Source organism: Emydura macquarii, unplaced genomic scaffold, assembly GCF_026122565.2.
Source record: "Emydura macquarii macquarii isolate MOO-44397 ecotype Brisbane River unplaced genomic scaffold, CSIRO-AGI_Emac_v2 contig_306, whole genome shotgun sequence".
Classification (NCBI taxonomy): domain Eukaryota; kingdom Metazoa; phylum Chordata; order Testudines; family Chelidae; genus Emydura; species Emydura macquarii.
Window position 1 is genome coordinate 13,007,288 of NW_027130443.1, and position 16,569 is coordinate 13,023,856.

Sequence of the window (16,569 nt, forward strand, 5' to 3'; positions counted from 1 at the left end):
AGGGTGGAAACACTCTTGGGGCTTTTCCTACCTCTGCTCGTCTCCGATACAATATGATCTTTCTGATGCTTGTAAACGGGCTCAGGTTGCTACTCCTGCTTGCCAGGGTCAGATGTTACCAGCCTCCGCCATGTACCATGTGCATCATCCTCCATGTACCATGGAGCCTCCACTCCATGTATCAGATCCCTAATTAGGTGGCCAAACATCTTTGCCTGCAGTAGATATTTTAGCCGAGATTTATAACCTTGATTGCCTGGAGCCTATCACAGGACCATGTTATTACAGCAGCATGGCTCTGAACGGGTTCCTTGACTTTGTGGAACTCTGAAGCCAGGCAGCTTCACCAGCTCTGGAAGAGGAGGAGTTTGTACAACCACTATCTGCACAGCTCACATGATGTTAAGAGGTCCCACATGATTATCTATAGCACCTAGGGTAAAGAAAGATCAAGGGAGAAAATGCAAGTTGAAGAGAGATTGCACAGGGGATTTTCACAAATGTTATGAATTCACCACAGCTTGGACCGTGTTCAAGGCAGGGCTAGTCCTCAGTGCAGATCTGCTCTCAAACTGGGCTTTTCCTCAGGCAGATGGTATGCTGCAAGGGCCACACAATGTCCTTGTTTATTTCTGCAACAGCATGTTTTCCCCAAAACATGGTCTCTCTCTGCTAAGGCAAGGAGACCAAAGGCTTTCACCGTGGTTTGGACACTTCTTCCATCTTCCTCCTAAACCGCTGTTCCATTTCAAGAGCGATGTCACACTCAGGGAAAGCACACAAGAATCATTACTTTGGCAGCAAATAATTAACTTTCCTTAGTGGTCTGAGGCATCTGCGGAGATGATGAGACCGAGCTCTGGGTAGCTGAAAGACAAGCATCATTGTAAGTATCCCTGAGATGACATTTTCCCTCACTGTAATAAGGTGAAGTTCCCAGTAGGAGGAATGTACTGTCTGAACGAAACTCCCCCAGCTGATAATCTTGTCTAGGCACAGAAATCTCAGCTACTGGGAAAACCTTACCCAGAGCTGTATGGAAAGCAATATCCAAAAAAAGCGTATTGATGGTCTCCTCGACCTCTTCCTGTTCCAAGAACTGAAAGTTTTCCAAGACTTTGGAGAGTGTTGGCTAGTCTGTATCAGTCTCCACAAAGAGATTTGATATTACTCCAGATAGAACAGATTAATTTTGCTACTGAAGTAGCCTTTGTACATCACTCTGCAGGTCTGGGGCAAGACTCATAAGAAACGCTTGATGAACCAGAGTAGATCTGAAGTGTCTGATGAGACAGTCACAAGCATTTAGCATCAGAGATCCAGGCAGAAAAAGCCACTGACTGCATCTGCTGGAGGAATGATTTTCAGGGGACACAGAGGGATCCCATCACAAATGGGTACGCTGCATAACATAACCTAGTTTTCAAAGGATTATATATGCAGTGAAGTGATGCACATTATAGCTTGTATCTTCTCCTGATCAAGACAGAGCTGATCTCAGTCTCTAGAAAATAGCTTCTAACAGCTGCTCTGGGCTGCAAGAAGGGGAAAGGGAAGAGGCCAATGGGTTACAAAAGTTGATTAGCCTATGAGCAGGGAGAAAAGGCCACTCCAGGAGTGTATCAGAGTTGTGTTTAAAGATTATTCTTTCCTTCTGGCTCAGTCAAAAGCCTGAATTGATCTGAAATAAATTTCACACAAGTTTTTTTGTTTAAATTAAGGCTTTGATTCTAAAGCAGGAACTGAATGGCTTATCTCCAAATAAATGCATGCAGAACACATCTCCCTCCCTCCCCCCAACCACAATTCTGAGCTTAGTGGTGTAGGATAGCTGAGAGCTAGTGGGACTGACTGCCCTCCTAAGAATACCAATGACATAAGAGAGGATACCCCAAAGACGCGGCCCCCAGTGTGTAGAGATATACCAGGGGGAAGTAGAGGGTGTAGCTAGAGCACCCTGTAGTCTGGTTCTTCTGGGCTACTGCAACCGCTCAGAGAGCCAGGGCTGGAGAGCACAAATTAAGTGAGCTTCTGGGACTCCTCTAATTTACAGCAGGGACCGCATATGCTCCCTGCTGCCTCCAGAATCTGGGAAGTATGAACTTGACAGAGCCATTTCCCTACTATTCACAACCCCATTTTCTGGCTAAACTGAGTTCAGCCAGAAAGAAGAATCAGGTCCAAAATCCATAGTAAAAGTTCTCATTCAAGCTTGTAAAATGTTTCCTTCCTCACCCAGGAAACGTATTTTCCCAGTGTCTGTTTTTCGAATGTATGTTGTTGGGTTTTTTTAAGTGTTTAAATGAACATAGCACATAATTTGAAAAATTTTGGTACTAGAAATAGTAGGCTGTAATTTCTAACATGAATATAAAATTTAAACTATTCCAAGAAGTTAAAGAGGGAGGTAAATGAACTCATGCAAGGTTATTGTTACCTCACTTAGGAAACAGGAAAGTTACAGAGTGGTCTAGAAACTAGAGGGGAAAGGGAATGGCTGGGGCCATTAACGATCAGAGAGAAGAGCATAGCTAGAGTGAGTGGATTAATGGAAGACAAGACCGCTGAAGTAGGAATTTTGTCCACTTTCATGAGTCCTGCTGTAATGTTGTCCAGCCCACCTGTCTATGGCTTTAGCACATTTAGCTTGGTCTCATCAAATTTTAACAGGAGGAAGGTGGGTGAAAATATAGGCATCCAAAAGAGCGATACATAGGGTTAACTAGTCAGCAGGCTAGAGGTGTGTGTATTGTGTTTTACATATAGAATTGCAAGTGGTCTATGTGCTTTGTGTTTCATTTGATGAAGTCTGAGTGGATTTACTCTCCCGCCCCCATTTCAGAAAAAGTATTTGAGGGATAGGGGGAAAAGAATCAGCCTCCCTGTTCTAAGGCAGAGGTCCTTAACAACTCTCTTCCTAGGCGTGTCCTTAGCAATTGTGCACCTCAAGATATTGAAAGCCTGTCTCATTCTGCATGCAGTAAAAAAGAAGCCTGTAGAATGAATGTTTCCCTTCCCCGCTAGACAAGAGTGCAGTGCACTGGTAGGGCTGGCATGCCATGCCTGCTGATTGCTACTAACAGGCACTGCGATGTAGCATCTTGACCTAGACAGCTTCAAAACATTTAAGCCCAAAGTCTGCTCTCAAATGCACACATGTAAGTCCCACGGACTTTAATAAGAGTGGTGCGCAAGCTCATCTAAAGAATTCAGAACATAACGAAGACCAAGCTTAAAGAAAAGCAAAGCAGACAGCAGTTTGTCCATTTGTTTATTGTCATTCAAATACTAAAAATCCCTCACAATACAATATACAGTTATTGATTTCAGGTTCTTCCTTCCATTGAAATTGACTATCAGGCTTTAGTGGGAACATTTTTTAATTTTTTTGTTTTATTATCAAAGATTTAGAGTCACAACAAATATGAGTGACAAAAACATACCCTGCACTGGCATAATGTTATTTCTGTTAGTTTTTTATTTGTTAAATGATTATAAATTTAAAAAAAAAAAAAAGCACAATGCAAGTTATTTCGCTAAATGCAATATACAGCGTAACTCTGCCTTAAGCAGACAAACACTACCGTGGTTCCTTGAGGTCTTTTTGCATTATATATATATATATATATATTTTTTTCTTTTTAAAAATGTCAACTCTGTCCCCTCCTTACAAAAAGGAGAAAGTGACATTGAGCCAGATAGGGTTTCTGATGAGACCACTGTATAAGCCTTCTCCCCTTCTACTGTGCTCTGAAACATGAGTCCCCCATTTTCATTTGCTTAGCTGTACTTTGGTAAATCCTTGTTTCTTTTAATAAGCAAAATTTGGAAACTAAATTTAATAATTCAGAGGTAACTGAAGTGTTCCTAAAAACAATGATTAAAATATCTATAGAAAACAAAACACTACTATTCAGAATTAAAGATTAACCAAACAGTATTACAGCTGGAATGCCATTTACAGGAATCCCTAAGATACAAAAGTTAGCAAGGTCCAACTTTACATGAACTGGGATGCTGTCGACATCTTCTGCACTATAAAAATAAAAGGTTCAACCAGGCCACTTTTCACATTTCTGGGCAGAGAATAGTAATCTATTCACTGCCCAAAATCAAACAGATAATAAATTAGGTTATAAAAAAATAAAATTAAAAAACCACACAGCTCCCAAATTTCAACACTGGTTCAAATGAAAGTCAGGGGTTTATTTCACAAGTTGCTAAAATCTAAGTACAATAGTTAGTCATTTTCATTATTACTGTATTATAAAATCTTGTAGTTGCAACGTCTCAAAGAAAAAGGTTATATGGCTTGCAAGAACCAACGCTGCTCTAACCCTCTCCCCAGGAGAGGGGGGAAGCAAGCAGCATTTGAGCAATGTCAGATCAGCTCATGCGGCAATTTGCAGCAAAGCAATGCAGGATTGGGGAAATGGAATATGGGGTATGTTGCAATATGTACCACCTAAAGGAGATCAATTTGCATGTTGTACTGTCAAACTGTACATTGTCTCTTACTCAGAGAGGGAGCTTTAGGTACAATTATGCCTCACCTAGGATGGGGGAGGATACCTATTTCCAGGCCCATATGAATGAGTCAGCAACCTGCATTGCACTGGGCAGCTCCTAGAAGAAACTAGTAGCCCTTCTGGTGGCAGGAATTCCGAACAGGACAGTAGTAAAAATAAACTGAAGATTTTGTTCTTACAATGTGTCTAAAACTCCCCTCCTCCACAATCAAACTTAACCTTTTAAATCACAATACCATAGGTTTAAAAATAGATTCAATTTAAGTATTGTTTTTTGTTATATATTTGGGGGCAGGGGAGGGGGCTGGGAGGGAAAGGGCAGGTAGGGAGGAGAAATGGAAGTTATTTGGAAAGATTTGTAGCAAATCCTAACAGTTTAAAGAGTGTATAGTAGAGTTTTAACTAGCTAGGTAGAGCAGAGTCAACTGAATATACAGCTCTGAACATATGGACTGAGTAAGCCAATCTGGCCTTGACACATGTAGAGCACTTGAATCTTTTCTTGCTGAATTTTTAGCCAAAATCTTTTCAGAAACAGCATATGCAATAAGTATTATTTTTAAATTACTTGCAACATCCCAAGAACCATATATAAAAACAATATCAAAACTGTTTTTAGATTCATGCTGCACAGTATCTGCAAAATGAGTTTTTGATCAGTCTTTTACATTGTGTCCCTAACACAATTCTGCCTCAGTATATTACTTAAAAAAAAAAAAAAAACTTAAGTGGAAAGAGAATTGCCATATTGCATCAGCATAATTTTGGACGAGGGGGGTAAAGTCTACAAGATGCAATATGTGCAGGCTTTGATTTTTATTTAATCTTCTGGCCTTTAAAATAGTTCTCATTTTCCACTGAAATTCAAGTTTTAAATGCTACTGTGCTAATATTGGCACTTTCCAAAATAGTTTTGACATCACTTTTAACAAGCAACTTTCTTGCTTCTTCCCCTTCTTCCATCCATCCCCCCGTTACAGCACTGGCTGAAACGATAGCTGCCCCAACAAAAGGGCACAGTTTTTGACCTTAAAAGTTGTTCATACCCTAGGTTTCCAAAAAAGCCATTTGGGGGCACAAGATTGTAGCTTGAGAAGTGAGATTTAAACTCAGAAACGCACTTTGGCCCAGATCATTAAATAGAAATGGACAAATGTATTAATGAGTGTGTAAGACAGGTATTTGCCAGGAACAAAAAAAATTCAAGAAACTGAAATACTTTCATACTGTTTCATAGTGCAAAATAATATGCACTTTCTTTCTCTCTCCCCACCCCCATCAAAACAAAGAACCCCACACCTTGGAATGAAAATAAAAATTAAACCAAACCCCTCTCATCCCCATCTAGCTCTTAATACATTCAAAACAAAATGTCAAACTGAAATTCTAGGGCTTTATACAGCAAAAAATTCATTTTGCAAGACTAGGTCATCTACACTACTGATATTTAAAAAAAATGTATCTAAATATTGATATTCACACAACAGAAGAGGGGTTAAAATAAGCTTATAATGTGATAGCTGGATCTGAAGAGGGGTGCCCTATACAGTAACTGTTTTAAATTAAGGATCTAACTGAAGCTGCTAAGAAAACAATACCAGATTCAAAGTAGAAACTGGATAGTAAATCCCCTTCCTCTCTATATATATAAATTTTGAAAATAATTCATATCAGTACTAGTTCTAGTACCAATATGCAATACAAGTAGTAAGGTATGTATTTCTGCCACTTGTAACCCATATAAAGTGGGGGGGGAGGGGGGGGAACCAAACCTGATGATTCTAAACATATTTGTGTAATCCCAAAATATATTAAAACCACACAGAAACCTGTTCTTAACGCAGGGTTAGCTAAATCACTATCAAAACTGAAGAACCGGAGTGATATGATAGAGGGGAGCATGGAAGAATGGCAGTCTAGGGATCAGGGTTAAAAGCAGTACTGCCTGAAGTATGCCCAATGCATGCTTGTACAGGCATCACACCACTAACGCATAGACTAGGAAGGATCGTTTCTCCACTGGTAACAGAGGAAAGAACCTGTTGCCTGACTCCCATCTTTCACCCTTTTTGATTACACACAGCTTTGAGTGTCTAGTTTTTTAATACAACTTCTCAAAAGAACAAAACCAAACAAAAACAAAAAGGTTTCACTTTTTAAAGTCTCTGGGAACTTTTGCAAATGCCGATTGCTCTCTGCTGGATTAGAGAGACTGAACAAGCTATTGTTTATTGTTCAGTAATTTAGGTTTTAGACCATCAAGTGTCCACAAAGTCTATTCAACAGAATCCAATGAAAGAGAGAGAGGCCTATACTGCCTCCCACTTGCTGGGCCTGTCTGGGCAGCAACCAATCCATTAGAAATCATGCCCAACTGGAATTTGAGTTTGCACTTATTTATCATTAGCTCAATATTACCAACTGTAGATTGCCTTTCTGGGGTGGAGGGAAGAGGAGAAGCAAACATGAATTGAACCTGCTAATTGCCTCTGCAATCACTGGGTTCACGTTCCACTTTTCTTACAAACTGCATCCTTGATTGCCAGTGAACACCGTAGGCTTGGTGACTAGCTAGCTCATAATGTAAAGAAACCAAAGGCAGAGAGTCCTTTTAGTCCTCCTTTTGTGCTGGTGACAACCACACCCCTCACTAAACACCGGAATACATAAAGCCAAAAAAAAAAAAAAAATTCTCCCCCTTCCTGACAGCCTTCACCATCAGCCAATCACAAGAATCCGACAGCCAAATGAGCTGAAGTTTGTTGCCACCCTCGTGGTGTCATTTTCTCATAGCAAGGACAGTAGCACTCAGTGGGATGAGAAGCAGTCTTCTTGCTTCCTACAAAGCTTGGGCAAATCCAGCTAGTTTTAAAGCAGATTCCACTGTACTGTGGTATTAAAAAAGAATGGCAGAAACAGGTAAGTCCTCCTCTTGGGCATCCCACTGCATTATTTCCATGTGGCAGATTGAGGGATGGATCGTGGGGGAATCATATCCAGGAGATATTCACGTTGACGGTCTACTGCTGAGGAAGTCTTGTGCACAGCTAAACTAGGGTTGACAAAAGCTAAAGCCCCACCTGACAAAACATACAAAAAGAGAAAGGAGCAAGTGTCACAATATGCTTAGACCATGGGACAGGAACAGTGGAATATACATAGCTCATATAGCACCCAGATACTATGGGGATGGATGCTCTCAAAATACCATCACCCAGAGCAGGTCAATCTTTCAAAAAGGAAAAAAAAAAAAAAGTCTCCATAATCATCTGCACAAATGGTGCCGAAAAACATCCCAGACAGCTCAATGACAAGACTATTAAACAATCAGAGTTGTCCACATAATCCAATTTAATTTAGAGTTGAAATAAAATGGTATAAAAAGATTTCAATATTGGGCAGAAAGAACAAAGCCACCAGAGAGCTAGCTGCTGCAGCATCTTTTCCGTGGGAATTCCAATTTTTTTTTTCTTTTTTCAAAAGCAAAGAGACCAGAAGATTCTTAACAAAAGTCAGGTCCTCCCTACCCTTTAATCTAAAATGTTAAAATGCTAGTTTAATAGTTAAATATTCTGTGAAGCACACTGAAAAGTACGTGTTGTAACCTTTCCTAAAGCAAAAGATCTAATCTTTCCCACTTTCAGTAGAGGCAGATAACAGTACAGCATTAACTGCACACACAGGAACAGACCTTCATTGTCCTGCACCTTGTACAATCATTTACACCTAATGGTAAAACACGACCATTCTCACTGGGTAGCATTTTACAGCCACTTTGGACAGGTGTAAGCAACTGTATCAAGTATGAGGCAGTGGAGCAACAGGAAGGTGCTAAAGAGGCATACTTAAAGAATTAAGACTGTTGAACAACAAAATGCAACTAGCAACTACAAAGAAAAGACAACGTTAAAGAAAAATGTACCTGTATGGATGGGGGTCTTCTTCCAGGTAGTAGCATTGCCCTTGCTGGCAGGTCTCTCAGCATGCTTACCTGGCCTACTACCAAGTGCTGCTGCTGATGCATTCTGCAACTTGGGTGACTGACTAAATGCATGCAAGACTCCACGGGGGGCTCCTGAGGGACCTCGAGACAGCTGACTAGGAGTCTAGTGCAAGAGAAGAATTAATTAGTAGGACATAGGAACGCAAATTTACGTCTCGCAAAACGTTCAGTACAATAGCCGTGACAATGCTTTACTGGATTTCTTTCCTCTTCCTTTCCTCCTCCTGTCAAACCCGGTACTGTCTGCAAACTTTGTGTTATCTCTAAATCAAAATAAAAGCCAGTTTTTCTGTATGTCAACAACATAGCTTATTTTTACCTTTTCAAAATGAGGTGTGCATAAAAGTGAGGCAGCCCTACTAACTGGAAATAGCAAAGAAGGTATGTACTGTGTAAACTTCCTCACAAAGAAGCACCAACAGACTACAATCTTGACCTACATAATCAATCCCTTGGCTACCCCAAGTTCTGGTCTTCCTTGAGCGGTGTTCCCAATTCCATGGTCATTTTGTGAGGCGTAAAATTGGAGACTAGGATTAGAAGACCAAGGAACCCATTTTTATTTATGATCTGAGTTGCTATTTGAACCCAAGCCTCTGACCCAAACACTGAGTGTGCACTCAACAATGCTGAGATCTTACAGCTCACAGTATCAGGAATTCCTTGCTCCCACCTCTAGACTAGGTTTCTAAGTGTTTCCTATAAAATTTGTGATCTAAATTAAAGGGGATGTCTAAATTAGTGAAATTTTCACTAGTGTAACTACACTGATGTACTTGCACTAGAGCAGAATTTCCCCAATCTAGACAAGCCCAAAATTAAAAAGGCACAGTATGTAGCATATAAGAATGTAAGAACAGCCACACTTACCAGAGCACATTGGATTAACAACAGGACAGCCAAAAACTTAAATTCAAAATACACTTCAGAGCTTATACAACAAGCTCTTGTATCAACTTTCACATCAGTGTCTTGTGCAAAATAAATGCATGGTCTTTTGAAATATATGGTAGGAGCACTGCGGAGATAGTACACAGTGGGCATGTACAGCAGTAGAAGCCTTGATTGATTATCTGCAATGGCTAATTTAGTATTGAAGGATTCCTACCTGTTTGAGTGAGTGGTGCTGGACTATAGGTTCTGACTTGATCTGTATGGGAGAAGCAGTCTGTTGCAGTATCCGCTGCTCGATCTCCTGCTCTTGCTGCAGTGCTTTCACAAAGGCAGCCTTCAGTCGATTAGTGTGCTCAGCCTTGAGGGCCTTTTTCTGATTAGATGTCATACAGGTTTCACACATAATGGTTCCGTTCTTCTCTTCCCTCCAGCGGCAAGTGAAGTCAGTCTTACACTGAGCACACATATAGGGCTCATGAGAGGAGGCCGTGACTGAAACTTTACCTGTGAAATGCAACCAGGTTAGCTCACCAATGCAGGGTTCTAAAAATGGTTGAAGCCTTTGTTCTCAAACTCCCATCACTCAAAATGTTTGTCTGCTTTATGTTCCTATTTTATCCTCACACAGTTTCATTTACGACTCTTAATGATTTTAACTAATTTTGATCTGTACATCAAGTAAGTCTGAAATTATGGCAACAAGCGTCTACCAAAGCAAACTACCTCAGTGATACACAGCGAGCCACACACCATCCCAGAGCCATCAAGTTAAATAAAGCCATCTCACAAAAATTAGATCCAAAGATTTTGCAAGTAAATGCTGGAGTAGAATTCTTCCTTTACCCTTATATTCAGACTTCTAAAAATATCACTACTGGCCAGCAACTATGACATTATGCCTCTGGTTTCTAAATGACGACTAAGTGAGAAAAATTTACCTCACTTTGCCCCCTATCCCTCCACTGCTCAAATGAAAGGAAAAAACTACTACTTTAAACTGCTCCAAAGTATACTAGACACTTGAAAGGCAATAAAGTCCTTGTTGCATTAAACTAAAGTCTAATTTTTGATATGACAATAAGTAATGATGATTAAAAAAATAGAGGTGAGAGAATGGGCTAAGGAAGGATGAGGGCTACTTTATGGTTATCACATGGTTAATTTGCACATCTGACAGTTTTTTTTCATCTTTAAAAAAAAAAATTATGTCACCAACTTGACATTCCAGTCTTCATTCCAGACCCTGGCGAGCAATATATTAGTATAGCATTTTTTAATGGTCCCACCCTCCCCATTATTGTCATCAATTGTTCCAGTAAGTCTAACCTATTCTACAGAGACCAGTTAAGTCTATGGCATGAAAACCATCTATTCAAGGTTATTTAAAATTTTCTTCAATATCCAAACTGACTAACTAGACACAGATAAAACATCTGACAGTGTCACAGGAGCGTCATGAAAGATTATGCATGGGTTTAAAAAAAAAAAACAAAAACCCATGACCATGGTTTTAAAAAACAGGAACTATATATACTTAAAAGCCATATCAGACAAACCCAATTTTCTGAAGGGTTTCAGTCATCTGAAGCTTTCATATGAAACAGAGTTTGGATGGGAAGCATTGCTGTCAAATGGGCATGACCAAATCACTAGTTAACTAAACAGGGTTATACAGTATGCTCAAGTCAGCTATGACGACCTGTAAAAAGTCTCATCATACGAAGTAAATGCCTTATAAAAAAGTATTCCCCTTCCCTCACTCTTTAAAACACCTGTATTAGCAAAACCTCTTTAAACTTTTGTTTTCTGCATTTCTTTCCCCCCATCTCTCTTGGTTACCAATGCGCGTCCTCTACTTAACAGCTTCCTCATGTCTCATCGTCTTGCCCAAGTCATTCTGAGACACCACAAGCCAGCATTAACAGCAAAAGAATTTCTTCCATAAGGAAGATGGATTGTAACATCAGTGAATGGATCAGGCAAAAGACACAAGATTGTTAGTAAGGATGAAAGCTATTTATATCAAATACTAATTTAAAAAGCATATTTTTTTAAAACTTTACTGAAGTGTGGCAATGGATCTTTAGGGGAAAGAACCTTTTAGATGCTGAGCCCACCTATCCACATACTAGTAATCTGCATGTGACTAGTACCATTAACCTGCTAGGAGGAAGTACAAAAAGGTCACAACTCCAAGGAAAGCTGGCTGTATCCTGGGGGTGGATCTGATGGCTCTGGATTAGTCTTCAGTGATTCTCAACTTATTTACCATTGTGGGCCACATATGCACCTCTCTGTGTTAGGTGGGCCACATCCACACAATTATATATATTGCTTGTACTGCTCTGAGAATGTCACATGGGCTGCAGCTTTGTGCTAATTGGGCCACAAGTGGCCTGTGGGTTCAGAACCAATGGTAGGCTGAGAGGCCAAGGACTGAATAGCCAATGGAAAGTGAACCTCTTTCTTATTTTGTTTTAAGAGATGGTCAAATTTATAAACAAACTAGTGAGGCAGCATGGTGGTGGGTAGCGTCCACTGCTATCACCACTGACTGGCACAGAGTGAGTTCTTGGGGTGCTTTTTACTTTACTATGCGGGCACTGCCCAAAAGCCACAGAGTCAGTGACCTAATGTGAGACTTCACAGATAGTTGAGTCAGAAATCTTCCAAAGAAACAGGCAGTGGATCCATAGGTCTTCAAGGTTATAAAGTCAGAGGTTACCGGGTAGAAACCTTTGTTGTCTAGCCAAGTCTTAATTACAGTCCTCATACCTAGAGCTCCACTGCTAAACAAAATTATCAGATCTAGGTCACTTTGAATGTGGACGTCAACTTCCTTCATATCCAGCAAGCAAATTAAAGTTTTTCAGTTACACGAATTGGGTTACATTTGGAAATGCAAATCCTTTTTGCTTGTAGAAATAGGTGGGGATAGAAACCTGCCGAGATTTCCAGGTAACGTCCATACCAGAACATTATTCTGAAACTGGTCCTTCTCTGAGAATCTTATTAGGGTAGAGGACCAAAGGGAATTGAAAACAAAGAAGGGCAAGGAAGCTTTCCAGAGAAAAGTCCTTACAATCACTATCCAGCACCCAAGAATCCAGGATAATAGTGGGCTTCTAGACATCCCAGAGTTAGAGAACTCAACTTTGAAAGTCAAGAGATTATTGAAACCAATGTTACATTTTTGTTCTTGGTTTACCTAACTACTGTGGGAAAATCCAAAGTATTTCTTCTGAGACAGCCGTTATTAAAAGACATTGCTACTCAAACTCTTAGAAGATAAGGAAGAGCCATCATGTCATCTTTTGCCTGAGGCTAAGGAGGCATCCTCCACTGCATAAATCAAGACAATTAAAGAAATAAATTTAGCACTTCTACTGCTCTTTGCATTTAAAACTGTGTGCAAAAAAACCCATTTTTAAGATGAAGAAATTAAGGAAGAGGTTAAGCAACTTAGAGAAGTCCATATGGTATCAATGGCTGAACTAAGGGCTAGTCTACACTCAAAACTTACAGCGGCACAGCTGTACCGATAACAGTTGTGCTGCTGTAAGTGCGCTTGTGCAGCTGTATTATGTTGATAGGAGAAAGCTCTCCCACCAACATAATAAAACCACCTAAATGAGCCACGGTAGCTGACAGCGCTGTCCACACAAGTGCTTATTCCAGCAAAAGCTATCGCTCACGGGGTGTTTTTTCCACATCTCTGAATGACAAAAGTTTTGCTGGCATAAGTGTTAGTGTAGACAAGATCTAAGACTAAGTTGCATGCTCTTAACACTAACCCATGCTGCTTCTAAAACAGGTGAGGGTGGTGTGAGAAGTCATACTACTGGATATTAATGCACTTGTATTAAGGAGTCTTCATAGTAAGGTAGAGCGCAAAGTTTATCAAAAGTCAGTGTGTATACTTGAAACAATTGTCACTTCTACCACATTTTAAAGCCCTCAAGAAATAAGCCTCAAGCATTTATGGTACTAGCTTACCTTGAGTTTCTAGCAAATTCTGCACTACTTCCTCCAAACCAACTAGGTAAATAAATTCATTGTTCGCTGCACTTGGCAGGAAATTCATCTCTGGTGCAGGTGGTTTAGGAGGTGGGATCTCCAGTAGCGTCTTCTCCAGCTGCTTGCGCAGTGCAAGTTTGGCAGCAGCTTGCCGGCTGGCTGGGGACTCATTGGAGTTCACTATAGAAGCAACACTGGTCGTAGTAGCATTAGCCTGAGCCGAGGTCACTGTTGTACCTTTTATTGAAGTAGGTGAGGCCTTAAAGAAAATACAAGCATGGTGTTCTGATCAGTAACAGCTGCCTTTATAGTTTAATCCCGTTGGCCCATTCTAATCTTGACTTCCCTGAAGGCAACCAACAAGAAGGCCAACTAGTGTCAATTGAGATAGTAGTTTTCGAGATACGGACTCTTGTCTATTTGGAACTGAATTGAGCCACCTCTCACCAAAAAAACATATTTCATATAGCCCACTGAACAGACGACATTAGGGTATGACTTGTGCGCTAGATATGAATGGGTCGTCTAGAGGTGCAACACTAGGCATCCCATTCAGTCATCTAGTCCCTCTATCAAATACTGTTTCAGAGTTCTTAACTTTTGCTCATTCACCATTTTTTGTAATGCATTCTTAGAAGCTTGAAAAGGGTATTTACAGTACACTTTCCTTTAATATTTTGTTCTTTTTATTTGACAAATGCTGCCTTTTTCCTGCATATCTTATGAATCATAAGCCAACATGCTCTTCTTCCTTTACTACATTATTTGTGTGCTGATAACAGTGAGGAACTGAATACCACTCTGGGAACAGAGTTAGTAGTTTGCTTTTGTCTCCTTCACTGGTTCACTAAAAGAAATGCACTACCCATTTTGTATTCTGCTTAATCTGTGGTTATTTTATTTATGCAAGAAAATTCTTCCTTAGAAGAGAAAAGGGGGTGGGAGGAAGGAGATGAAAGGGGAGGGGAGGGGGAAAAAAAAAAAAAAAACCTACTAAAAAAACTGATTCTGGAGGACATTTCCACCTAAACATGTCCAACGCCCAAAATTTGTCCACAAAACTTGTATTCCTTTCAAAGTCTTGTTTTGTCAGACCCCAGGACATGACATTTCCTTTTTCTTCTTACAGAAGATACAAAAAAGTAAATTTAAAAAATTTACAGCATCAAAAGTTAGTTTAATATGCATTTAACTAACAAATTAATAGATTTTGATTAGGTCTGAACCAATCATAGGGACTCTTTTTTCCCCTCCTATGTGCATATGTTATCTAGAGCTTCTGCAAACTTTGAATGAAGATAGAGAACAGCATGCAAGCAAAGAACAGAGGGGAGTAGTAGCAGCAATATGCAATCACATCAGTTAGGAGAGAAGATTGCAAACAGTAATGAAATGCAGTAACTGGACAATCAGTAATTGTTTTAGTCTCAAAAGAACAGAGGTGAACAGTGTTATGTTTGACATGTAACATCTTTTGGATCTCACCTGTGGTATATTGACAAGCAGGCTGGTATTGGGAACATTGGCAACGCGGATTAGACCCTGTTGTATAATTCTCTGTCCCTGAATCTGTACGCTGGGGACGGATGCCCGTGGTGCCAGAAGCAGTGGAGGTGGCCCTGTGCTGGAGTGCTGTCTGATATTGTGGATTTGCTGGGGAGAGACAGAGATGGGCTGATGCAATGGTTCCATGAAGGATGAGATGGGGAGGGTTAGAGAAGGTGGAAAACAGTGGGTGGGAGGTGGAGTAGGATGAAATGATGCATTGGAAATGATGCAAGTCAGGGGACAAAAAAAGCAATAATATTAACATCACTGTCAAAACCTGCAGCTTCATTTTGACTGTAAATAAATTTCAAGAGAAGCAACGCAGAATGAAACATTAGAAAAGATGTTTAACCTGAGAGCACTGTGTTTATCAGCCAAAACGGTTAGACCTTTGGCTTAAATTTTAAAGTCAACAGTTCCTTTCCAAAATGTATAGCTGCTAAAAGTCTGTTCAATGTTAAGATTATTAGTGAGACTATTCAACTTTACAGTGAACAAAGTTTTCTGCATATTAATCAGAACCAAAAGGAAACTAAATCTCATGTGCCATACTGTATTCCTTAACATTAGCCATCCAGCAGGCACAGACTGTTAAAAAAAAAAAAAAAAAAAAAAAAAAAAAAAAAAAAAGAAGTAGCCCCATGATTGCAAAATAAACGTCCCCTGGGCCAGACAACTATTTCCCTGTATTATACAATGGTCACAGTAAATTCAATAAGATCCACTGGAGTTAACTCTGCTCCCCTCCCCACCTTGCTCCTTTGGTGCAATCACTACTTCCCTCCTCATAGGAGACAAATGGATTTAAGAACAAAACACCTTCACAGCATTTTCAGTTTTCCAGTTTGCTACCTCATTCTAGCAGCCCATTAGTCAGTTTGGCGATGAAGGCATTGAGAGAGATTAAAATGTACATTGGTAAAACAGGAGAGAAAGAAAAATGTTTAAGAACCAAACAAATACACAGTAGGATTAAGTCTTCTATATTGTTCTGCTAAATTCCAGCCAGTAAGGCTGGCCCAACAGTACTGCTCTGCATCACCACATGAAATCTGGGTTAGTCCTCATCATAAGTCTCTTAGGAGTGAGATCATGCATTTAGACAGCACAGATTGGAAGGACCTTGCATCACTCAGCAGTAATGCATCCAGCCTATTAAGGAAAAGATCCTATGAGAACCCCATCCAACCCTCTTGTGTAAAGGAAATGGTAATCATGACTTAGAGCCTTGAAATTGGAATGTAAAAGTGGAGAAAATTATTGAGAATCCCCCAGGCCCTGAGGGAAATGAAAAGGACATCTGATAGGGATGAGGGAGACCTGCAACCACACCAACTCTTACCTGTGCTCCTCTGACAAGCGGTGGCATTACTATCTGCGTATTCTGCTGAGATCCCAGTTTTGAAGATACCTGTTGCCCTCCACGGACCAATGGAGGAGGAATAACAGTGCCTGGTATACGTGTAGAAGAGGTCTACAAAATAGAGGAGCATTTACTTTCAAATTTATCTTTATAAAACAGAACATGCTTATCTATACAGATGTTTATATTTAGTCCTTTAGTGGTATTTGACTGTT

General features: G+C 40.1%; 1 protein-coding gene across 7 annotated transcripts in view; it reads right to left on the minus strand.

Moving 5' to 3' along the window:
- Positions 1-3,258: 3,258 nt before the first annotated feature.
- The window catches only part of GATAD2A (GATA zinc finger domain containing 2A), an 80,475-nt gene continuing 67,164 nt past the window's right edge, over positions 3,259-16,569 (minus strand). For all 7 annotated transcript variants that reach the window (XM_067560236.1, XM_067560228.1, XM_067560250.1 and 4 more), the window contains 6 exons: positions 16,334-16,465; positions 14,929-15,096; positions 13,423-13,702; positions 9,641-9,930; positions 8,452-8,635; positions 3,259-7,609 (listed from right to left, as the gene is read on the minus strand). In XM_067560236.1, the coding sequence (XP_067416337.1) occupies positions 7,479-7,609; positions 8,452-8,635; positions 9,641-9,930; positions 13,423-13,702; positions 14,929-15,096; positions 16,334-16,465 (1,185 nt within the window). In that variant the 3' untranslated portion in view covers positions 3,259-7,478. The remainder of the gene's footprint in view (positions 7,610-8,451; positions 8,636-9,640; positions 9,931-13,422; positions 13,703-14,928; positions 15,097-16,333; positions 16,466-16,569) is intronic.